General features: G+C 42.8%; 1 protein-coding gene across 3 annotated transcripts in view; it reads left to right on the forward strand.

Annotated features, from left to right (window-relative positions):
* The window catches only part of ca14 (carbonic anhydrase XIV), a 50,757-nt gene that overhangs the window by 10,180 nt on the left and 15,055 nt on the right, over positions 1-25,522 (forward strand). For all 3 annotated transcript variants that reach the window (XM_084089571.1, XM_084089570.1, XM_084089572.1), the window contains exons 5-8: positions 14,730-14,825; positions 14,975-15,041; positions 15,195-15,352; positions 22,318-22,444. In XM_084089571.1, the coding sequence (XP_083945697.1) occupies positions 14,730-14,825; positions 14,975-15,041; positions 15,195-15,352; positions 22,318-22,444 (448 nt within the window). The remainder of the gene's footprint in view (positions 1-14,729; positions 14,826-14,974; positions 15,042-15,194; positions 15,353-22,317; positions 22,445-25,522) is intronic.

Here is a 25,522-nt window from a genome sequence, read left to right on the forward strand (position 1 = left end):
TTGTACTTTGACAGTCAGTTTAAGATATATGCTATATTTGAGCATTATGTGTATCATTGGATAGTTTACAAAATAAAGCAATACTCTTTGAAATCATAATTGTATTGCATTATGTTGTTTTAAACATCAAATCTTAATTACTCATAACATCCTTCATTAACAATTATTCAGTTATTTGTAATTATGTCATTGTAAAAAAAATCAAAGTAGTTTCAATGTAGTCAAGTCAATTCACCTTTATTTATATAGTGCTTTTTACAATACAAATTGTATCAAAGCAGCTTCACAGTGATAACATGAAAATAATACAACAAAGTTTGTTTCTAGAAGAAAATTGCGTCATCGTCCACCTTAAGTAAGGCAGATCAATAATATTGTTGAATATTAAATGTCCCCAACTAAGCAAGCCAAAAGCCAAGGCAACAGTGGCCAGGAACCAAAACTCCATCAAGGGGACAGAATGGAGAAAAAAACCTTGGGAGAACCCAGGCTCAGCCTGGATCCGGCGGACTGTGGTAAACCTCGGATAAATAGAGAGACTAATATTAGCGTAGACGCCATCCTTCTTATGATGTAACAAGTACGTCAGGATTTATGGGGAGTGTTCCCGGTTCCAGACAATGTTAGGAAGATTGTTCCAAAGTTTTGGTACTAAATAGGAAAAGGATCTACTGCCAGCAGTCGATTTTGATATTCTAGGTATTATCAACTGGCCGGAATTTTGAGATCGCAATAGACGCGAAGGACTATAATGCGTTAAGTACTGGGGAGCTAAACCATTTAGTGCTTTGTAAGTAATCAGCAATATTTTAAAAGTTCTACGATGTTTAATAGGGAGCTAATGCAGTGTTGACAGAACCGGGCTAATATGGTCATACTTCCTGGCTCTGGTAAGAACTCTAGTTGCTGCATTTTGGACCAGCTGTAGTTTGTTTATTAAGCGTGCAAGGCATCCACCCATAGTAGCATTACAATAATCTAGCCTTGATGTCATGAACGCATGGACTAATTGTTCTGCATTTTTCATTGAGAGCATATAACGTGATTTATATATATTTTTAAGATGGAAAAATGCGGTTTTACAGATACTAGACACGTGACTTTCAAATGAAAGATTGGTATCAAAGAGCACACCCAGGTTCCTAAACAACGACTACGACTTGACAGAGTAGCCATCAAGTGTTAGACAGTATTCTAGGTTATTACGTGAGGAAGTTTTTTGTCTAATAATTTGAATCTCTGTTTTTTCAGAATTAAGTAGTAGGAAATTGCATCAGCTATGCATTCCGTTAATTTTGTGAATTGGTAAGTTTCGTCAGGGTGTGAAGAAATATAGAGCTAAGTATCATCAGCATAACAGTGAAAACTAATGCCATGCTTCCTAATGATATCTCCTAGGGGTAGCATGTACAGAGTGAAGAGCAATGGTCCTAGTACTGAGCCTTGTGGTACACCATACTGAACTTTTGATCGATAAGACATCTCTTCATTTACTGCTACAAACTGATAACGGTCAGATAAGTATGATTTAAACCATGCTAATGCAATTCCACTAATCCCAACATAATTTTCGAGTCTATTTAAAAGAATGTTGTGGTCGATAGTGTCAAATGCAGCACTAAGATCGAGTAACACTAATAGAGAGATACAACTCAGTATTATGGTAAAATCCTGATTGAAAATTCTCATTTCTTTCTAAAAAGGAACATAGTTGTGAAGATACTGCCTTTTCTAGTATCTTTGACAGAAAAGGTAGATTCGAGATCGGCCTGTAATTTACTAGTTCTGTAGGATCAAGTTGCGTTATTTTAACAAGCGGTTTAATCATAGCCAACTTAAAGGTTTTTGGTACGTATCCTAAAGACAAAGATGAATTAATGATATTAAGAAGAGGATCTATGACCTCTGGAAGCATCTCTTTCAGTAGCTTAGTCGGTATAGGGTCTAACATACATGTTGTTGATTTAGATGATTTAACAAGTTTAGAAAATTCTTCCTCCCCAGTAGCAATGAATGAATCAAATTTTTCCTCATGGAGACTACAGTGCACTGCCTGAGGCGATACTGTAGTAGACGGTTGCATAGTTCTAATTTTCTCCCTGATATTATCAATCTTATAAGTGAAGAAGTTCATAAAGTCATTACTGCTGTGCTGCTTGGAAATGTCTAGACTAGAAGCTTTATTTTTTGTTAGTTTAGCCACTGTTTCAAATAAATACATATGGTTTTGTTTATTTTCTTCTAATAGGGTTGAAAAATAAGCAGATCTAGCAGCTTTTAAGGCCTATCTGTATGCAATCGTGCTCTCTTTCCATGAAATGCGAAGAACCTCTAGGCTCTCTTAAGGGCCTGAGTGTGCTCGTTGTACCACAGCGTTGGACTATTTTCTTTAATCTTCTTTAAGCGCAAAGGAAAAGAGAGAGTTAAAAGTTTCGGTCGCAAAATCGAGTTCTTCTAAGCTATCTGGGATGATGAGATTATGAAACTGATCAGGAAGATTATTAATAAAGCAATCTTTAGTGGCAGAAGTGATAGATCTAACATATTTGTAACACGGAGTCGGCTTTGCAGCCTTGGCTAAATGAAGTTTAATGTCAGAGATCAATCAAGCTCGTTTCAATCCACCACTCAAAGATCACTCTCTCCAGAATATTAATCGCACACACCTGTTCATCATCAATTACCTCATCAGACAACTCATAAAACTCTCACTGTGATTTCAGTCTTTGTCAAGGCTCCAACAGGAACAGATCATATTCCGTTGTCTCCTTTTCCTCTGATGCATCAAGACTCCAAGATGTAATGTATACTTACCTGAAACACTAACCTCTATGTCATTGTTGTGCTGTCTTCAGAATTCCTGTCCGAGTCCATGCTGCCTGAGATCCTGTGTTCCTTCGAGTTTCCACTGTTTCATCCGAGCGTGCTTGCTGCCGACCGCATCTGAAAGAGAAGAGACTAATATTACTGAACTGTGATTGCTTGACATCAACTTATCCGAAGTGAAAGTGCTTACCTGCTTTTCGCCCCACATCGAGTTATCTTCACGGAATATGCACTTGAATTCAATGAATACTCACCTTGCACTCTGGTCATCTGTAAATAAAGCTGTGTTTGAATCACTTACCTCTGATCTCCTGGTTTCTATCCTGACAGAAGGCTTGACCAACAAAAAGAAGAAACAGCGCGATGGAATCTGCCATTGATGTTGATAATCCTGCACAACCCATAGTGTGAATCCCAGTCAGCCAGCACCCGGTACTTCCGCAAACTCCGCTTCCTCTCTGGTTTGCTTCGCAAATCCCACTTCCCGTCCAGCGCCGTTCTCCGGCCGGGTGGAGGATTGCAACGGGTTCCTATTACAGTGTTCACTCGCTCTGGAACAACAAGTCCAATTATATCCCACTGAAAAATCGAAGGTTGCTTTTATTATTCAACAGTTATCAGGAGCTGCATTAAGATGGGCTGAAACGTTGTGGCTGCAGGAATCTACCGTTACTTCTTCGGTACAGGAATTTGTAAACCATTTCAAGGAAGTTTTCGGGCGTCCAGTAGAAGATTCATCTGTCAGTGATAAACTGTTACAGTTACATCAAGGCAAAAAATCAGTTTCTGATTATTCACTGGAATTCCGCACTTTAGCCTCCGCAAGTGGGTGGAACGAAAAAGCTCTCCTCTCCGTCTACCGACGTGGTTTAAATCCTGCTCTTCGCCTCCAACTCGCGATTTATGATGATAGTCTGGGACTTGAGAAATTCATACAACAAGCTCTCCGTGTGCATCAAAGGTCTCAAGGCTGCTATCGCGAAGTTCAACAACCCACTTTTGTACCACCTCAGTATTCCACTGAATGTTTCTCCGAATCGACTGTAGAGAAGATGCAGATGGATACATATCGACTGTCTCAAGCTGAACGTTCTCGACGTAGAGGGTTAAAATTATGCCTGTACTGTGGAATGGGAGGACATTTTCTTCGTTCATGCCCTACACGACCTCCTAGAATGCTTGTGAGTTCTGTTCTTACGTCCGTCTCTGTATCAGCTCCGTTAACGATATCAGTGATTCTGAAATCCATGAATTTCCATGTCTCTGCTACAGCCATTGTGGACTCCGGGTCGGCAGGAGATTTCATCTCCGGACAGCTCTGTCAGAAGCTCCAGCTCCAGAAATCCACCACCGCCAAACCATACTCCATCCAGGCAGTAACTGGTGAAATCATCAATAAGGGGTACGTCACATCTCAGATTAAACCTATCCTACTCTGTATTGAAGACACACATCATGAACTGTTTGAACCTTTTGTACTTGAGAATAGCCAGACTGATATTATCCTTGGCCGTCCATGGCTTATACGACATCAACCTAACATCGACTGGAAGTCTGGTAAGGTATTGAAATGGGGTTGCATGTGCTCTTCCACGGATGTTGAACTCTCAGTCTCGTCCATCGTTAACTTACCCGACACCATCCCAGTGAATTCATCTTCCATTGAAAGTCCCATAGAAAACCTGTCGGTGTCCATTCCTTCTTGCTACTCTCAATATTCCGATGTATTCAACCCTGTCGAGGCTGCCAAGTTACCATCTCATCGGCCCTGGGATTGTGCCATCAATCTGATTCCCGGAGAGTCCATTCCCAAGGGTCGAATCTACTCTCTGTCTATCCCTGAACAAGAATCTATGCAACAGTACGTTGAAGAGGCTTTGAAACAGGGTTATATACGGTCCTCCACTTCACCTGCTGCTGCCAGTTTTTTCTTTGTCCCTAAGAAAGATGGTGGCCTACGTCCATGTATAGACTATAGAGCCTTAAACAAGATAATCGTGAAGTTCAGTTATCCGCTCCCATTGGTCCCCTCTTCTCTTGAGCAACTTCGAGAAGCCAAGATATTCACCAAGCTGGATTTGAGAAGTGCATATAATCTCATCAGAATCCGAGAGGGCGACGAGTGGAAGACCGCATTCATCACACCAGCAGGGCATTATGAGTATCTCGTTATGCCATATGGCCTTGTAAACGCCCCTTCAGTCTTCCAAAGTTTCATGGATGAAGTGTTCCGAGACTACCTGAATCACTTTGTAATAATCTACATCGACGATATCCTAATCTTCTCCAGAAACCCAACATCAACGACATGTCTCTCAAGTACTCCAACGGCTACGCGAATTCTCCTTGTTCCTGAAAGCAGAGAAGTGTTCTTTCCATCAAACCTCAGTTGAGTTCCTTGGTTACCACCTCAGTGAAAAGGAGTAGAGATGGATGATCGTAAAACCAAAGCCATTACCTCCTGGACCACTCCGCAGTCTGTTAAGGAATTACAACGATTTCTTGGATTTGCAAATTTCTATCGAAGATTTATTCATCAATACAGCATGCTAACTGCTCCTCTGACCTCTCTCCTCAAAGGAAAACCAAAGACACTACTCTGGACCTCTGAGGCAGAACATGATTTTCAGTCTCTCAAGACAGCATTCACCACAGCTCCATTACTCCAACATCCAAATCCTGAAAAAAAGTTCATTGTGGAAGTCGATGCTTCTACTACAGGAGTAGGAGCTGTCCTGTCACAGTATTCGGCTTCTTCATCCAAGCCTATGCCTTGCGCATTCTTCTCCCGCAAGTTATCTCCTGCAGAGGTAAACTACGATATTGGCAATCGAGAGCTCCTGGCGGTTAAGCTTGCTCTAGAAGAGTGGAGACACTGGTTAGAAGGAGCCAAACATCCATTTATGGTTCTCACAGACCACAAAAATCTTCAGTACTTGAAAGAAGCAAAGAGACTTAATCCACGCCAAGCCAGATGGGCCCTCTTCTTTACTCGCTTCCATTTCCAGATTTCCTATCGTCCTGGTTCGAAGAACGTCCGAGCGGATGCCTTGTCTCGTCTCCATGCCCCTGAAATTTCCCACGAAGAACCTGAGAATATCCTACCTGAAAAGATGTTTGTCAATCCCATTCAGTGGGATTTAAATGAACAACTGTTTGAATTGTCCCAACACCAACCCAGTCCTCCAGAGTGTCCAGTCGGGAAGATTTACGTACCCGAAGAGTTTCGTACCTCTCTAATCTCCTCAGCACATTCATCTGTTGGCACTGGTCATCCTGGAATAAACAAAACCTGTTTCACTCTCCAGACTCGCTACTGGTGGCCCAGCATGTTGCAAGATATCAAGACCTTTATCCAGGGATGCATTCTTTGTGCCATGAACAAAAATCCTCGTCATTTACCAACTGGGAAACTCATGCCTTTACCTGTGCCGCAACGACCCTGGTCGCACATTGGAGTCGACTTTGTAACAGACCTTCCTCCCTCAGACAAGAATACGTGTATCCTGGTGGCCATTGATCGCTTTTCTAAAGCTTGCAAATTAATTCCCCTGAAAACCTTACCTACAGCATTTGTAACCGCAGAATTACTGATGGAGCATGTCTTCCGGAACTTCGGCATCCCGGAGGATATTGTGTCAGACAGGGGACCGCAGTTTATCTCCAAGGTGTGGTGAGCATTCTTTGCTTTAATGAATGTAACAGTGAGTTTAACTTCAGGGTATCACCCACAATCGAACGGTCAGGCAGAATGGAAAATCCAAGATGTCAGTCGTTTCCTTCGTACCTTCTGCCATTCTAATCAACATCTCTGGAGCCGATATCTCGTGTGGGCAGAATACGCTCAAAACTCTCTTCGACAAACCTACACAAATCTAACGCCGTTCCAATGTGTACTAGGTTACCAACCACCATTGTTCCCATGGTCCGGTGAGCCATCAGAAGTCCCTGCAGTCAACACCTGGTTCCAAGAAAGTGAGAGGGTATGGAACCAAGCTCATCATCATCTCCAACAAGCCCTGAACCGTCAACAACGCTTTGCAGACGTTCATCGTCGTAATGCTCCTGAATATCAGCCTGGACAACTGGTTTGGCTTTCGACCAGAGACATTCGTTTAAGACTACCTTGTCGCAAACTGAGTCCAAGATACATTGGTCCATTTCCTATCGTAAGACAAATTAACCCAGTTACTTACCAGCTCCGTCTACCGGCCCAGTATCGCATCCACCCCTCATTTCACGTCTCTTCTGAAGTCCCATCATCCACCTGTTCCTGTTCCCTCTACAGATCTAGTTCATGATGACAATACCCCAGTACCTCCCATTGAAGCCGAACCCATCTATACTGTAAGGGAGATCTTGGACTCCCGACGTCGAGGTGGTCAACTCGAATACCTGGTAGACTGGGAGGATTATGGACCAGAGGAGAGGTGTTGGGTACCTCGTAGAGACATCCTCGACCCCATTCTACTCACTGAATTCCATGTACAACATCCTGAAAGACCTGCTCCAAGACCTCGAGGTAGACCCCCACGACGTCGGGGTCCTAGGTCCGCTGGCGCGGACTCTGGGGGGGGGGTAATGTCAGAGATCAATCAAGCTCGTTTCAATCCACAACTCAAAGATCACTCTCTCCAGAATATTAATCGCACACACCTGTTCATCATCAATTACCTCATCAGACAATTCATAAAACTCTCACTGTGATTTTAGTCTTTGTCAAGCCTCCAACAGGAACAGATCATATTCCGTTGTCTCCTTTTCCTCTGATGCATCAAGACTCCAAGATGTAATGTATACTTACCTGAAACACTAACCTCTATGTCATTGTTGTGCTGTCTTCAGAATTCCTGTCCGAGTCCATGCTGCCTGAGATCCTGTGTTCCTTCGAGTTTCCAGTGTTTCATCCGAGCGTGCTTGCTGCCGACCGCATCTGAAAGAGAAGAGACTAATATTACTGAACTGTGATTGCTTGACATCAACTTATCCGAAGTAAAAGTGCTTACCTGCTTTTCGCCCCACATCGAGTTATCTTCACGGAATATGCACTTGAATTCAATGAATACTCACCTTGCACTCTGGTCATCTGTAAATAAAGCTGTGTTTGAATCACTTACCTCCGATCTCCTGGTTTCTATCCTGACATTTACACGAGACCAGATAATGATCTGAGATGTCATCGCTCTGCTGCAGAATTTCAACGGCATCAACATTGATTCCATGTAATATTAGATATTAGTATGATTACGACAGTGAGTAGGTCCTGACACATGTTGTCTAACTCCAATAGAGTTAAGAATGTCTTTAAATGCCAATCCCAATGCATCTTTTTCGTTATCTACATGTATATTAAAATCACCAACAATTAGGACTTTATCTGCAGCCAATACTAACTCTGATAGAAAGTCAGCAAATTCTTTGATAAAGTCTTTATGGTGCCCTGGTGGCCTGTATACAGTAGCCAGCACAAATCTCAAACATGATTTATCATTTACACTAGATATTGTTACATTAAACACTTCAAAATAATTATATTTTGAAACTAGACTTCTTAGTAATTCTGAAAATATGACTATAAATTACAGCATCAGGTTTATGTTCATGTGGATGAGGTTCATGTTTATACCCGTAATCTTGGGGGGGTGGGGGGGGGGTGGACTCATTTAAAGTAATGTAATCGTTTGGTTTTAGCCAAAGTAGTCTGTAATCATATCATTAACAGTACGTGCTTTTGAAGTAAGGGATTGAATATTCAGCAACCCAAGCTTTATCATTTGCTCATTTGTATTATATCTGTTTTTTATTTGTTGAACATAAAATAAAAAAAATTCCCTTAGATGGGTTTGGAAGTGTTTTGTATTTCCTAATTCGGGGAACAGTCTCTATATGATGATATCTAGGTGAAAGAGTCTCTATGTGATGGGATTTATCTGACCTCGGTGACTTGAGACAACTAGCAGACGGTCGGTTTAGCCAGCCTGTCTGCTTCCTGACCTGAGCCCCAATTCATGTTTGAGCTCTAAGACAATGTGCCATATTACTAGAGACTAATGTAGTAGATATGTACTAATTTTTAAAAAGTTTCTACTTTTTGATAGTAACTTATAGTGTAGCTAACTACTTTTTCAGAAGGGTAGCTTGACTGTATCTTAACTACTTTAACTTATGAGTAGCTTGTAACTTGTCAAGCTACAGTTTGAGAGTAGCTTCCCCAACACTGGTAGCACACGCTGGCCTGGAAGAGAGAGGACAGATATTGGCTAGACAAGAAGTTAAAGTGGAACATAAAGTGTCCGTTGCGGTATTTACTTCCAGAGATGATAATCAGGGAAGAGACGATGACACAACTTAGGAAAGATGGTAGGGAGAAAGTGAGCGCATGTTATGTCTGAAACTGGGAGAGGGGTTGGTGGTGCACAAGTAGTGAGTTCTAGATTAAAAGTAGTGAAGAAATGATCGGAAATGTGCAGAGGTTTTACCAAAAACTTTATGTGATGCAGTTGCACGTGTAAATTAGGTCAAGTTGGTTGCCTGATTTGTGAGTACCTGTGGTGATGAGCTGGTTTTAGATCAAATGAGGCTAGGAGAGAGTGGAAGTCTTTAGCATAAGGCATCTCCAGATGGCTGTTGAAATCACCAAAGACTACAAGTGGGCTCCTGGATGTGGGCACATACAGCTCCTCTACAAAGGTACTCATTTGACCTGGGGAGCGATAAATTACAACAATATGGATTTTAACAGGAAATGTTTCATGTAATAGCATGAAATGCAAACGAAATGTTATTGCTAAGAGAAGAGTGAGTTGAGTACTTCTAATTGTTAGAAATGAGAACATTGTGCTCCCACCCCTCCCAGACTGATGAGGGGTGTGAGAGAAATTGTTAGAGAGAGCCACGGGGATTGCTGAGTCCTCTGGACGAATCCAGGTCTCGGTCAAGCCCGAGATATTGAGAGTAGATTGAGTTGCAAAGGCTGGAATGAAGTCAGCTTTGTTGACTGCTGACTGACAATTCCAAAGACCCACAGATACAGAGAGAGGTGCATTAGAAGATGAGCAAATAGGATGCAGATTATCAGTATTGTGCAGCATTGTTGAGAGACAACAGGAATGTTTTAAAATCAAAATTAGATTAAAAAGAATCATAACAACCATTTTTACGACATAAGTAGTTCCATTCTGGGATATTAATAGAAGATAGGCTCCTAGATCAATTAAAGTAGGGAACACTAGAGGGGCGCAGGAGACCACCAGGGTGGCACAGGCAAAGCAGAAGATCACCAGGGCAGCGCAGACGGAGCAGAAGACCACCAGAGTGCTACACGAGACCACCAGAGTGCCGTAGAAGATCACCAGGGCAGTGCAGGCGAAGCAGAAGCCCACCAGAGTGCTACAGGAGACCACCAGAGTCAGTAGAAGATCAGCAGGGCAGTGCAGGCGAAGCAGAAGACCACCAGAGTGCTGTAGAAGATCACCAGGGCAGTGCAGGCGGAACAGGAAACTACTGCAAAGCTGGAGACTATCACGGTGGAGCAAGCAGGGCTAACTGTGACAAAACAGTCAGGAAACACTGGGAACTCAGAGACAGGCTGTGTGACCATGACAGAACAAGCAGAAAGGGCCTCCATGACTGTGGTAGAGAGTCCAGGTGCGGATACCACCTTCTCAGGGCATGGGTGTCCAACGGTTGTGTGCATGGCCCACACACAGCATGGTGGAAACCACCATGGGAAGCATTAACAACAGGGAAAGAACCACTGAACTTGAGGGTTTTGGAATGTCATGACAAAAGTACAAGAGCTCCTCTGCTGTATCCATTTCTTGGTCTGCTGTTCTGTAATGTGGGTGAAACTCAGAGTTTTATTAAAGTAACAAAAAATACAATTTAACTTAAAGACCAGAAAACAAAACACAAGGAGAACTGAGCACAGAAACAAACTGACAAATGTCATGTCCTTGGGCTGATCTGTCCGTTTTTTCCCTGTCTTTGTCTTTGTGTTGGTTTGGACTACGTGGGTTCGATTTGACAGTTCACCATGTGCTTCTCTGTTATCGTGGCATCTTTGTCACGGGCGAGTGAGCGAGAGACGAGGATTCAAGTGCAGAGGAGATTTAATTAACAAACACAGACAAAAATGCAGAAAACTCAGAACTCAGATAATCAATAGACAGGAACATCAAAGACAGGTAACTCGGACAACGAACCAGCACAAGACTACAAACACAAGGAGGCTAAATAGGGGAACAACAAAGGAGGGTAACGAGACAGACAGGTGGGACAAATTAACCAATAATCAGATAACAAGATGGGAGGGGCTAGACAATAGACAGGAGAGCACATGGCACAAAACAACAAACACCCATGTGCAGCACAAGACAGAACAGACACGTGACATTACCCCCTCCTTAAGGAGCGGCTACCAGACGCTCCACTAGGGACGGGAGGGACAGACCAGGGCGGGACGGGAGGGACGGGGGGCCAGGTCCAAGAAGGGAAATAGAAACAGGGGGTAACAGACTCAAGGGGCCAGGGTGACACAGACAGTACATCGGGGGAACAGGGCGAAGCAAACAGTCCATCTGGTGGCCGGGGCGAAACAAGCAGTACATCGGGTGGCCGGGGCGAAGCGAACAGACCGTCGGGCGGCCGGGGCAAAGCGAACAGTCCATCCGGCGGCCAGGGCGGAGACTCTTCCTCGGGCGGCCAGGGCGGAGACTTTCCCTCGGGCGGCCAGGGCGGAGACTTTCCCTCGGGCGGCCAGGGCGGAGACTTTCCCTCGGGCGGCCAGGGCGGAGACTTTCCCTCGGGCGGCCAGGGCGGAGACTTCTCCTCGGGCGGCCAGGGCAGAGCAAACAGTCCATCGGGCGGCCAGGGCGGAGAAGACCCCTCGGGCGGCCAGGGCGGAGACGACCCCTCGGGCGGCCACGGCGCAAGAACTGGAACAGACGCCAACGGCTCAGGAACTGGAACTGGCACCACCGGCTCAGGAACTGGAACTGGCACCACCGGCTCAGGCACTGGAACTCGCACCACCGGCTCAGGCACTGGAACTGGCACCACAGGCTCAGGCACTGGAACTGGCACCACCGGCTCAGGCACTGGAACTGGCACCACCGGCTCCACAGGCTCAGGCACTGGAACTGGCACCACCGGCTCAGGCACTGGAACTGGCACCACCGGCTCAGGCACTGGAACTGGCACCACCGGCTCAGGCACTGGAACTGGCACCACCGGCTCAGGCACTGGAACTGGCACCACAGGCTCAGGAACTGGAACTGGCACCACCGGCTCAGGCACTGGAACTGGCACCACCGGCTCAGGCACTGGAACTGGCACCACCGGCTCAGGCACTGGAACTGGCACCACCGGCTCAGGCACTGGAACTGGCACCACAGGCTCAGGCACTGGAACTGGCACCACAGGCTCAGGCACTGGAACTGGCACCACCGGCTCAGGCACTGGAACTGGCACCACCGGCTCAGGTTCAGACAAAGACACAGACAAAGGCAAAGGCAAAGGCACAGACAAAGACACAGACAAAGACACAGACAAAGACACAGACAAAGACACAGGAACAGACACAGGAACAGACACAGGAACAGACACAGGAACAGACACAGGAACAGACACAGGAACAGACACAGGAACAGACACAGGAACAGACACTGGCTCAGGCTCAGGAACAGGAACAGACACCACCGGCTCAGGAACAGGCTCAGGAACAGACACCACCGGCTCAGGAACAGACACCACCGGCTCAGGCTCAGGAACAGACACCACCGGCTCAGGCTCAGGAACAGACACCACCGGCTCAGGCTCAGGAACAGACACCACCGGCTCAGGCTCAGGAACAGACACAGGCTCGACGGCGGCCATCTTGTCAGAGGACACAGGCTCGACAGGTGTGACGTGGACACTCTCGGCGGCAGCCATCTTGTCAGGGGACACAGGCTCGGCAGACGTGACGTGAACACTCGCGGCGACGGCCATCTTGTCCGAAGACACAGGCTCGGCAGGCGTGACGTGAACAGGCTCGGCGGCGGCCATCTTGTCCGAAGACACAGGATTGGCAGGCGTGACGTGAACAGTCTCTGTGGCGGCCATCTTGTCCGAAGACACAGGCCCGGCAGACGTGACGTGAACAGGCTCGGCGGCGGCCATCTTGTCCGAAGACACAGGCTCGGCAGGCACCACCGGAACTGGGACCACCGGAACAATTATGGAGGGAACCCTTCTCCTCCTCCTGTGTCTTGAGACCACCGGAATTGGGACCACCGGACTCGGGACCACCGGAACTGGGACCACCGGAACTGGGAGAACCGGAACTGGGACCACCGGAATAGTCACAGAGGAGGTCTTCCTTCTCCTCCTCTGTCTCCGGACCACCGGACCACCTCCTCCGATCTGATCACCGTCTGACATGGTGCTCTCCTCCTCCAAAGTCCTCTGAACACATCTGGAGAAATATTCAAATAGGGAAATGGAATTTCCCTTCTCCTCCTCTGAAGAAAAAATCTCGCTCCGCTGAATCCACATTTTGGCTGGTTCGTTCTGTCACGGGCGAGTGAGCGAGAGACGAGGATTCAAGTGCAGAGGAGATTTAATTAACAAACACAGACAAAAATGCAGAAAACTCAGAACTCAGATAATCAATAGACAGGAACATCAAAGACAGGTAACTCGGACAACGAACCAGCACAAGACTACAAACACAAGGAGGCTAAATAGGGGAACAACAAAGGAGGGTAACGAGACAGACAGGTGGGACAAATTAACCAATAATCAGATAACAAGATGGGAGGGGCTAGACAATAGACAGGAGAGCACATGGCACAAAACAACAAACACCCATGTGCAGCACAAGACAGAACAGACACGTGACAATCTTATCCCACCCCCTTGTTATTCCATTCATTACCTTGTTATTGTTTCACTCCTTCCACCTGTTCTGTATCAATTTATTCCTTTAGTCCCCTATTTATTTTCCTCTAGTGTGCTGTCTTGTGCCAGATTGTTGTTTGTGCAAGCCTATGTTCCAGCCTCATTGTGTCGTGTTCTGCCTTGTCTTGTTGGAGTCCAGCCTCATTGTCTTGTGTTCTGCCATGTCCTGTGGGATACTTTGGCAGTTTTGTTCCCCACTGCATTCAGCCCTGGTTGCGCTCTCGATCTCTGATCATGGACTGTCTTTGTCTCCACCCTGCCTCAACAGTGCCCTCCGCTGCACTACACTGCCTTGTTCTGGCTCTTCAGCAGTTACATTCATCTACGCTAGATGAACGCTACCACGGAAGTTCCACTGAGATTGTTCCTGTCTGGATTGTTGAGTTCTGGTCTGGATTATTGACTGCCTTTTTGTTGCCTTTTTGAAATTATCTCAGTTTAAAACCGTTTTCTTTTTTTTCTTTTTTTTTTTTGGTGCCTGCAGACTGAGTCCTCGTCCTGATCTGACAACAACAACAAACACAGGAAACACTTGGGCTATATACACACATGTGCAATCACTCTTCAGATTTCAATGAAGAAAGAAAGCTTTAACAAAGTAGCATGGTCAGCTATGCAGTGTCATGTTCCCCATTAGTGAACCAAGGTTACAGAGATGTATGTAACAGAGATGATCACTTTCATAGGTACACTCAATGCTGTATCAGTAGTTGACACTATATAGAACCACGTTCATTTCAGCCATTTAACCAAAAACCCATTGACTTCAGGATGATGGAACTGAATGTGCTAAAATGCTAACTTGATTCCGAGTTTTGGCCTACAAAGTGATGTCATACCTGCACCATTCTATAGTGTCAGCTACTTCACAACATTGAGCGAACCTATGAAAGAAAAACATGTCTTATGTAAGATGCCTAAATATATTATAACCTGAACACACACTCTCTCTTTTCTCTAAGCTCCATATTGTCCATTACAATACAGAGGTTTATGCTAATATGTCTGAAGCTGTGACCCAAGAAAATGGCCTGGCTGTGTTAGGGATTCTAATTGAGGTGATTTCTCTTTAAACAAATCCTATATTCATGTAGTATATATATATATATATATATATATATATATATATATATATATATATATATATATATATATATATATAAATTACCACTCAAACTTTATCTCATTCAGTTGTTTGTTTTTTCAGGCAGGTGAAGAGATTAATCAGGCATACGGTAGTATTCTCAACTATCTGGGCAGCATCAGATATGCAGGCATGTATTTGTGTGCATGTGCGAGTATATCTACTTGTATACATGTGTGATTACCGTGCTTCAGCCTTTTGGGTTACTTTGTAAATCAACATACAAGACATACAATTTCATTAAAATGTTTACAACTTTTAATATTTGTTTGATTTATTGCAGGCCAGAAGGTGGCTATCCCTGCATTTGACATACAGTCACTGCTGCCTGACAACCTCAGCCAATATTTCCGCTACAATGGCTCACTCACCACTCCACCCTGCCACCAGAGTGTCCTCTGGACCATCTTCAATGAAAGGGTGAAAATCTCTCATTCACAGGTACAGAGAGACTGTGTGAAAGCTCAAGCAATGCTAACTTTTCATATTCATTAGTTCAGTCATGACAATTCTTGAGATAAATTGTTATATTCATATTACTGGATGTGACAGTAGTAGTGGCCTAGGTGTAATATATCCTTTTAGGCTGCTGCTGCTTCTGCTGCAAGTACACTGAACAAAATTATAAACGCAACACTTTTGTTTTTGCCCCCATTTTTCATGAGCTGAACTCAAAGATCTAGGACTTTTTCTATGTACACAAAAGGCCTATTTCTCTCAAATATTGTTCACAAATCTGTCTAAATCTGTGTTAGTGAGCACTTTTCCTTTGCCGTGATAATCCATCCACCTCACAGGTGTGGCATAGCAAGATGCTGATTAGACAGCATGATTATTGCACAGGTGTGCCTTAGGCTGGCCACAATAAAAGGCCAGGTTAATAACATAACCTTGAGATAACGGGAGCGTGCATTGAGCATTGCAGAGCAGCTCAATCAGAGGTCATCGGAGTGCCCTCAGAACTGTGGACAGGTCCCAGGATGGAACCATGTGTGGACAAGGCAGATTCAAACTTGACGACCAAGTCATTTTCCCCAATTGATTGCCCAGCTATAGGAGCGTATGGGAAAGAAGAGAAGGCTCCCGTTGAGTGGCCATAGATGGAGGCTCCACAAGTCAGGTTGGGGGATGCCAAATTGTCCCCCCTGCTTGGAAGAGTAGGTCCCTCCTCAACGGAATTGGCCATGGGGCTGCTGACAGAGCTGAACCATCCCTGGGATCCACAACTGAAATTCTGAAATGCTCTCGCAGTGAGAAAAGCTGGTCTCTGTGAGTGTAGCCTCTGTGTGGGCATGGCCTAGGCAAGCGATGCACTCTGTGCTGATCCGAGGGAATTAGGGGAGCACTGCATGAGCCACACTCGTGGCGTGACATTTAGCAAAAAACATTGCTTATAATTTGCTCTTTTTAAGTGAAATTTGCTTTTAAATAGTCACTGAATAGCTGCAGAGTAGAAGTGCCGAGTCAGCTGCAGTCACTGAAGCGCCGTTAATCCGCTGCTTGAGGTTTGTTTCAACGGTGAGCAGAAAGACTTCTGTCTTCTTCTTCTTCTGAGTCAGCGAGGAGATGATATTCGCGCTTGAAGGAGAAAACTTCTGATGAAAATGGCAATCAGCGCGACTTAAAAAGACATTAAAATAGGCTATGATAAAATATAGTTGTATAGTAATGGCTGAAGACTGGAACTGTACTGAAGATTATAAGGTTGATAGAAATGGTGAAGAAAATCATTTTCAATCAGGTGTAGTACTTTCTAAGGTGATTCAAGAACATGATTTTAGTGATACAGTGATACAGAGTGAACGGTATACATGTATACAGTATGCATTTATCAAAGTAAGAAATAATAAAGTTAAAATAAGTTAAAATATTTCTGTCATCGGTTAGCCAAACAGTTGATGGACTCCATTGCCTTCCATAGAATGGAAAATACTATGGAAGGCAATGGGGTCCATCAACTGTTTGGTTTCCTACATTCTTCAAAATAACTTATTTTGTGTTCAGCAGAAGAAAGAAATTCATACATGTTTGGAACAACTTGAGGGTGAGTAAATGATAGAATTTTCATTTTTGGGTTACTTATACCTTTAAGGGGTCTAGGTTAGACAGGATTTATGAGTAAGTCTTTTAATAATAGAGTGATGAATGCTGCATTCCTAGTGGTTTCTCTGAGTAACTATAGATATGGTAGCTATAGATAAACTACTATATAATAAAAAAACGACTTTTAGATTGCAGTATTATTGGCATTTAAATAAGAATTTATAATATAATGTTATTTTGTAAGAGTTTTACTCATCTTTTGGATAAATGGAGGTTACAGAAAAATAATTATGACAAATAATGATTAAAAAAATTACACATTGATAAAAGTCAATGGTGGGAGGTTTGAAAGGTACATATTATTATTATTATTATTATTATTATTATTATTATTTTTTGTCAAAGTTATGAGTCTCAAATATAAAAAGCTATAAATACAGTTCAAAATTTGCAATGTGAAATGGGAGAAATGGAAAAGATGTTGCTGGACAATGAAGAAGTAATCAATAAAAGTGGTGAATTAAGTAAGAAGCAGCTAAAATTTAAACATTTATTGCAAGAACAAGTTAAAAATGCATTAATAAGGTCACATTTTTGTTCAATCAAGGATATGGATGCTCCTAGCACTTTTTTTATTTGAGCAAAATGTGGAGCATAATCCTATGCTTTAAGACGTCCAGATGGGACAATTATGGACAATCCAAATGAAATTTGAAAACTTGCAGTTGATTTTTATTCTAGACGTTTTAATGCTGGACTATGTGATGAGGAGAAGGTAGCTTAGGCTAGTTCAGGAAATTACTTTCCATCACTTTCAAAGAGTTCTAGGTCTTATGGCAGCCGTGTCCACAGTGATACCTTTGGAACTGCACATGAGACCATTTCAGCTGTGGCTCAGAGCCAGAGGATTTCATCCAAGGCCCAATCCCCAGAGGCAAATAAGGGCTAAGGTCTTAGATAGCTGTCCAGCCCTAGAGATCTGGAGAAATTGTCCTCTTGATTGGAACATCAATTGCCTCGAACTGATGGCTGTATTTATGACCCTGAAGTACATCCTCCACCAGTTAAGGGGCTATCATGTCCTAGTGCGGGTAGACAACACTGCAGTAGTCGCCTACATAAAATTGCCAAGGCGGACTGCGTTTGCGCCGTTTGAACAAACTAGCACATCAGATTCTGCTTTAGGTTCCTGTCCCTCATGACGATACATTCCTGGAAGCACAAATGTTGCAGCAGGTTTACTCTCCAGATGGGAGGTGACACACAGAGATTGGAAGCTCCAACTCGATATAGTCATTCAGATCTGGGAAAGATTTCACAAAGCAGAATTCTCTTCGCTTCACAGGAAACACTAATGAACACGCAATGTCCCCTTTACTTTTCACTTTACTACTTGCATGGCCCAGAAAGCGCCTTTTTGTGTTTCCACCAATCACTCTGCTCTCAGGAGTTCTGGCCAAGGTCGTCAAAAAGGGTCTTGCCTCTTGCTGATAGCGCCTCGTTGGCAGAGAGTTTGGTTCTTGGAAATTGTATCCCTCCTCGACGGTTCGCCAAGGGCAATACTGAACAGGAGGGACCTTCTATCTCAGGCACAGTGGATGATATTCCATCCCCGCTCCGAACTTTGGAACCTTCATGTTTGGCCCCTGAGGGAGACCAGCTAAAAGACGCTGGACTTGCAGCGGATGTAATAGAGACTATTCTAAGTGCTAGGGCTCCCTCCACTAGAAAAATGTACGTCCTTAAGTGGCATGTCTTTGAAAGGTGGTGTACTATACATCATGCAGACCCAGTTCACTGCAAGATTGTTCTGGTGCTGGAGTTTCTGCAGGAAAAGTTGTCAACAGGCATATGTCCTGCTACTCTCAGAGAATTTGTGACCCCCATTTTGGCTTGCCATGCTCTTATGGACAGGGTTTCAATGGGTAAATGCCCTCTGATCGCCCACTTCATTCATGGAGCTAGGCGACTGAGACCACCCGACAGAGTGAAAGTTCCCTCATGGGACTTAGCCATGGTACTTGAGGGGCTAGTCAACAACCCCTTTGAACCACTAGAATGAGCGCCAGTCAAGCTTCTGACTCTAAAAATGGTTTTCCTTATGGCTATCTCGTCGACAGGCTCTATCAGATTTGCCATCCTGTTTAGACTTTGCCCCTGGACTGGTCAAGACTACTTTGCACCCTCACCCCGACTATCTTCCCAAAGTTCCATTTTCGACCGTGCATCCGGTCATTCTCGAAGCCTTCTGTCCTCTGTCATTTACTACGCCGTAGCATTTCAGATTTACGTCCACGGCACTAGCCAGTGGCATAAGTCAGAGTAGCTGTTAATTTGTCATGGGGTCTGTAACGTGGGGGTGGCCGCCACACAGCAGACTATGTCGCATTGAGTGAGGGATGCCATCACCCTAGCCTATGAGGCATGTGGTCAAGCTTCACCTCCGGGCATTAGGGCTCATTCTACTGGGGGGTTGCATCCTCCAGGGCTTTAGCAAGAAGCGCCCCCTTGCAGCAAGTATGTGATGCGGCAGGCTGGTCCTCTCCACACAGATTTATGACATTCTATAGTTTGGATGTTACTCCGGGCTCACACGTCTTTGAGTCGACATCCCAAACTCATGTATGAGGCCTTTCACGTGTTTGTGTGCACACACTACACAACCTTGAGGGGTCCAGACACTTCCAGAGCGAAGGCGTTGGCATTCTCGTTCCCACAGCGCTTAAATCAGCGCAGCATTGAGAGTAGCATTTGAAAGGGAATGTCTCAGGTTACTTGAGTGTAACCCTATTCCTTGAAAAAGCGTGAATGAGATGCTGCGCTGCATTGCTGCACTGGGGGCATGTTCAGGAGGTTCTTCAGAAAAAGTGACCTAAAAGTGCACCTGTATCACATCTACAGTATTTATAGCCTCTGACGTGCGCATTCCAATGACGTCATCATCAGAGTTTATTTAAGCCAAACTCTTGCCGTGTTTGCCACACGTGTTCACAACCGGTCAAACAAAGATGTTTTCCCATAGCGCTTAAATCAGTGCAGCATCTCATTTCCCACTTCTCAGGGAACAGGGTTACAGTCAAGTAACCCGAGACGATTTCTTTTGTCATTTTTGGAACATTTTGGGAAAAGGTTTTTATGAAGTATCAAGAGTGTTTGTTTTGAAAATGATTAATTAATTAAAATGAGCAGGATTATCCCTGTTACCTAAAAAAGGGGATTCAGGATTTTTGAATACTTTGAGACATGTTTCTCTTTTATTTATGGATTACAACATTTTCACCAAATATTTAGAGAACCGGATGAAATGCTATCTGAACAAAATTATTCATAGTGATCAGACTTATTGTGTACCTGTATTATGGATCGAGCTTTAAAGAGAATATTAACATTGTTGTTGTTTTTTTTTTGTTGTTTTTTCATAAATAGATCACACATTTTTTAGTGGACCATGGATATTTTTTCAAAGTTTTGAGTGCTTTTGGTGATAGGTTTATTTCTTGGATAAAATCAAAACAAATTATTGGATATTGTGATGTTTCTGTATTGTGATGGTGGGAGGAGGGTTGAGAGCATCAATCCCTGTAAAAAAGAGGAATTAGGCAAGGGTGCCCACTCTCTGGTCAATTATACATAATTTCCATTGAACTATTATTAAGAAGAATGAGAAAAGATCTTAAAGGGTTTTTAATACCGAATTATTCTAATTGTAATAGAATTGAGCTATTAGTAGTTTTAAGTGGACATGTACTGTAGATGTCAATAATCTTATAAAAAGCATAGAGGTATATGAAAAGGCATCCACTGCTAAAGTAAATTGGAGTAAGAGTGAATGATATGCAGTATGTCAATGGCTTCCAGAGTTACCAGGAGGATTAAAGTGGGGCAGAGAAGGTTTTAAAGCCAGAAGAATTGGTGATTTCTATACAAAAGACACTAGTAGAGTGGAAGGGAAGGGAAGCGGGTGTTTGGATGCTATGAGACGTCAAACATTAAACCAGTTCATCACAAAGTTATCAAAGACAATGGAGCGTGTTTTCAGATCTGCAAAGCATCTCCTAAAAAAATGTGAATGTGATGGTTCTGACATTCATGCAGCCTTGCTCAACCTGCGAAACACACCCAGGGTTGGCATGCCTTCTCCAGCGCAACGTCTACTGTCCCGACACACAAGTCTCTGATCCCCATGGTACCATCCCAGCTCACACCGAGAGTTGAGACTAATGTTCAGGCTGCTTTATTCACACAAAAAGGAAGGATAAGCCATGACAAATCTGCCAGACACCTTTCGCATCTGGAGCCTGGGCAGACGGTACGCATGGAGACGACCTGTGGGTTTGACAAACTGGCCACGGTTTCGGGAAATGCCCTCCAACCCAACAGTTATATTGTCCAGTCTCATGGTAAGACCTATGTAAGGAACCGCCGTCAACTTCTACGAGTAACTGAATCACACTGTCCTACCATCACCACGTCCGTGCCCATGATCTTTCCAGAACCCCAAGCAAGCCCATGTGCTGCGGTGCTACATGACACTCCAAAAAATGGATGTGACATGCCGTCACCACAAAACAGTGACAGTTTCAGGCAAGAGGATCCAGCTCCACTTGTTGTCACTTGATCAGGAATGGTGTCCAAGCCAAATTCAAGGTTCAAAGACTTTGTTACACACTGATTGCTTACACAGCACGGCGTTGTTCATAATAGATGGGAGCACGTGCTACATGTTGTTAGTGTTTATTTCTATATTGCACTTGTTAAAGTAAAAAAAAAAAAAAAGGGAAATATGTAGAAAATGTGTATGTTGCACATATTCATATTTGTATGGTAGCCGGATGTTTGCAAATGGACAAGGTGGGGGGTCGGAGAGCAGGAAGGGAAGCGGGTGTTCGGATGCTACGAGACGTCACACATTAAACCAGTTCATCACAAAGTTATCAATGACTCCTCTGTTTTGTGCACATCTACTAGCCTGGCAAGCCAGACCTACATCAAGATGTTAGGTCTGGCAACTCACCATAGACACGGCTCAATCCGAGGGGCGGGATAAACGGCTGTCTTTCAAATTCCCTCTGCACGCAATAGGACAGCGCTTCAACCAACCAGAGCGTTTTCCCAACAGCGGAGCAAACGTTAGTTGATAGATTCAACTTTTGAATCTGGCCAGCAAAACTACGAACACATCTTCCTTTTTTTAAGAATGACTAAAATGCTAAGAGATAATGTGATGCGAATGAGGAATTTGTGAACAGTGATGTATTGAAGAGGAATTGTATTTAATAAAGATGTGTTAATCTTCTCTTCTCTTCTCTTCTCTTCTCTTCTCTTCTCTTCTCTTCTCTTCTCTTCTCTTCTCTTCTCATTAGCTAATGAAATTAGAGACACTGTTGTACTCCAGCAAAGCAGAAGAAGCAGAGCCCATGGTTCTCCAGGATAACTATCGTGCCACCCAGCCACTTAACAACAGAATTGTCCTGTCCTCTTTCATATCTGGTAGGAGAAAGAAAGCATGAAAGAGGGAGTGGGGGAGAGAATAGGGTCGGGGGTGGGGGATTATGGAGCTGTGCTCTTTGTTTACATGATGGCTGATTAGTTTTTCAAAAACGCCTGTGAACACAGAGTTTATTGTAATCATGTATGTGTGTGTGTGTGTGTGTGTGTGCTTGTGTGCTTGAGTGGGATGAGCAGCACAAAGTAATTTAGGATATTGTCAAATGTTTCCAACATAAACAACAGTTTTACATGGTAAATTATCAACAGACAGCCCCCATCCCCACCCCCCATCCCCCACCCCCACATATTCTGTCATCATTTACATTATTTCATTCAAAAAAGACTTTCTTTCAACAATGAAAAAAACTATTTCCCCCCCCCCAAAAAAAAACTATTCAAAAATCTATTAAAATTACATTTATTTCATAGTATACTTCTAATCCATGACTTACTGATATAAAATTATAATTAAACTTTATTTGGAGTAATAAAGGATTTATTTGGATTTCATTATTGCACAATGCACATTATATATGTGCAATATTCTTAATATTAAGCCTAAAATGTGTTTTAATTTCTTTATTAAGAAGGATTGTATGATCTCTGTATAATATCAGTCTTTAAATGCAAGATATTTAAACTGTACCTAAAGTGTACTTGCAATAGTTCCACTTTAGCACAATGAAGTATACTTAAGTATATCTTTAGTTGGACTTCAGCACAACTTCTACACAATTAAAGTGCATTCAGTACAAAATTAGTTGTTCCAATTTAGCAGACTTTAACAGTTTAGTACACCAAAAGTACATCATGTAAATGTATTTGTAGTATACTTAGCACAACATAAATGTATTTCAAATACATTTTAGTATATATTTTTTTCACCTTATGCTGCTTTCACGCCATGTCGTAATTACCGTAAATAAAGCTCTGTATGCTTTCGAATCGCTCTTGCAGTACTTTGATATCATACACCGATCGGTCTGCACAGTGCCGCTTCACACCTTCGAACACACCTTTAATCTGAAGTGGTTAGGTGGTACAGCGGCCACGTGGAACAAATTTGTAGCTCTCAGAAAATTGCAGGTTTACACATTGTAATTACAAGTTCTACACACACGTGAAGGCTTTTTAAAGTTCAGAACCATTACGGTAATTACGACATGGCATGAACGCAGTATTATCAAAGGTGGGAAGAGTATCCAAAAACTAATATAGTACTATAGTAAGTACTATATATTATTTACTATTTATTTATAGTGTATATTTATATATACATATATTTATATATTATTCAAAATAATAACTATAAATATTTACTCAAAGAAAAAGTAAAAGTAATAATCTTAAATACCCTGTGAACCATAAGTAGCAACTCATTTTTCTTCAGTGCGGAATACTGAATAGAGGGTTTTACTTCAGCGCACCTCCTCTCCATCTCTCGCTCATAGCAGACTAACAGTTGGAGGAGAGTGGTTAAGTGTTTTCAACCCAAGCCATCAAACTGACGTCATCGGAGAAGGAACGACATTCCAGACTGGAAGTAACTTTTCAGATTTTGATGAAAGATTACCATGACAGACTATTTTTTCTGTGTATTAATGTGCACGGATAAATTGTTCACCCTAAGACCAGTAATGTGTGCTGACAAAGTAAATAGGGTCAATTTTGATTTCATGAGGACTTTAGTTACTTGAGTAAGAGTATAAAAGTATCCAATGAAAAATCTACTCAAGTAGCAATTTACTAGTTACTTCGGATCATATATAGCCTATATAACAATACAATAACATTTTTAATATTTAGATAGATATTGAATTTAAATGATTATTATTATTATCATAATTAGATATCTCTGCAACAAACATAGAAGAGACTAGGCAGCTGTAGCCCAAATATCATTGCATGTCCTTTGCTTTGTATAATAATAACGTATACAACTACATTTGGATTATTAGACAATGTCGAAATAAAGTGAACCTGCAGAGTTTTGCGTTCAAATGCATGTAAAGGGAACTGTAGTGTATTGAATTGTATTTGGCCAGTCTAGAGATTAACTCTGGGTTCGATTTTGGTTGGCCAGTTCATTGTCCAAAATACCTGTGTTCACAAAGTTTGGTAATTCATATTGCGCAGTAAACCAAAAGAAGAACACTGTTTTCCCGTCTCTTATTTGTGTTATTTGAACAGTATCAAAACACAGCAGGAACCACTGACAGTGAAAACTCTTCACATGTGCTCGCACTGATATCCACTACTGAATGTCTGAACACAAACAATCATCAAATGCACATTGACGGATCTTCTTCTGTGCAATACTCAAATTACTGCAGGTTGGCCGGTGCTCATTCATCATGTATAAATTAAGGTTTATGTAAAACAACAACTGGTAATTTTATACATTGTAGTAGTGTTATTGTGGCATAATAATCTATTTGGTTGTAAAACGTATTACCTGAATGAATTGAAATTGAATGTAGCTATCATTCACAGACAGCATATGCAGATGTTCAACTAATAAAGATCTTTATCGCTGGCAAACAATAGGATGTATTTGCTGCTTTGCTTTTAATTGACTAGGTCCACGACCACTTCATCCAACACTCTTGATGTTCTTAAATTTTCTTAAGCCTTCAGTTTTCATCAGTTCAAGGTCTTGCGTTAATGTTATGTGTAGTGTGCCACCGCTCTCTGTGATTATTAAACAGATAATTGTGATTATCTCTTCGTTCATTCTGCATCACGCATCTTTGTTAGAAATACTATACAGCAGTCTGTGACACTATTCTGCATATGTGTACTGGAGTGTCACATTCTGCTATAGCACAAACTATTATGTGACATAGTTGAATCTGACATGGACATGCTTTGGCAAAAGGGAAGATTATAAGTGAATTTATAACAAAATATTGTATGAATTAAGAAGACTTGGAATTTACAGATTGAATCTTGAGTCTTTTCCTTTTTAAACCTGACATACCATGAACTGTCATTGCATAGAAAAGAGCAACTTACTGATTCTTCAAAAAATTTGGCCTTTTGTGTTCCACCAAAATAACAGCACACCATTTTTGAATA

Source organism: Abramis brama, assembly GCF_963993115.1.
Source record: "Abramis brama genome assembly, chromosome: 17".
Lineage (NCBI taxonomy): Eukaryota > Metazoa > Chordata > Actinopteri > Cypriniformes > Leuciscidae > Abramis > Abramis brama.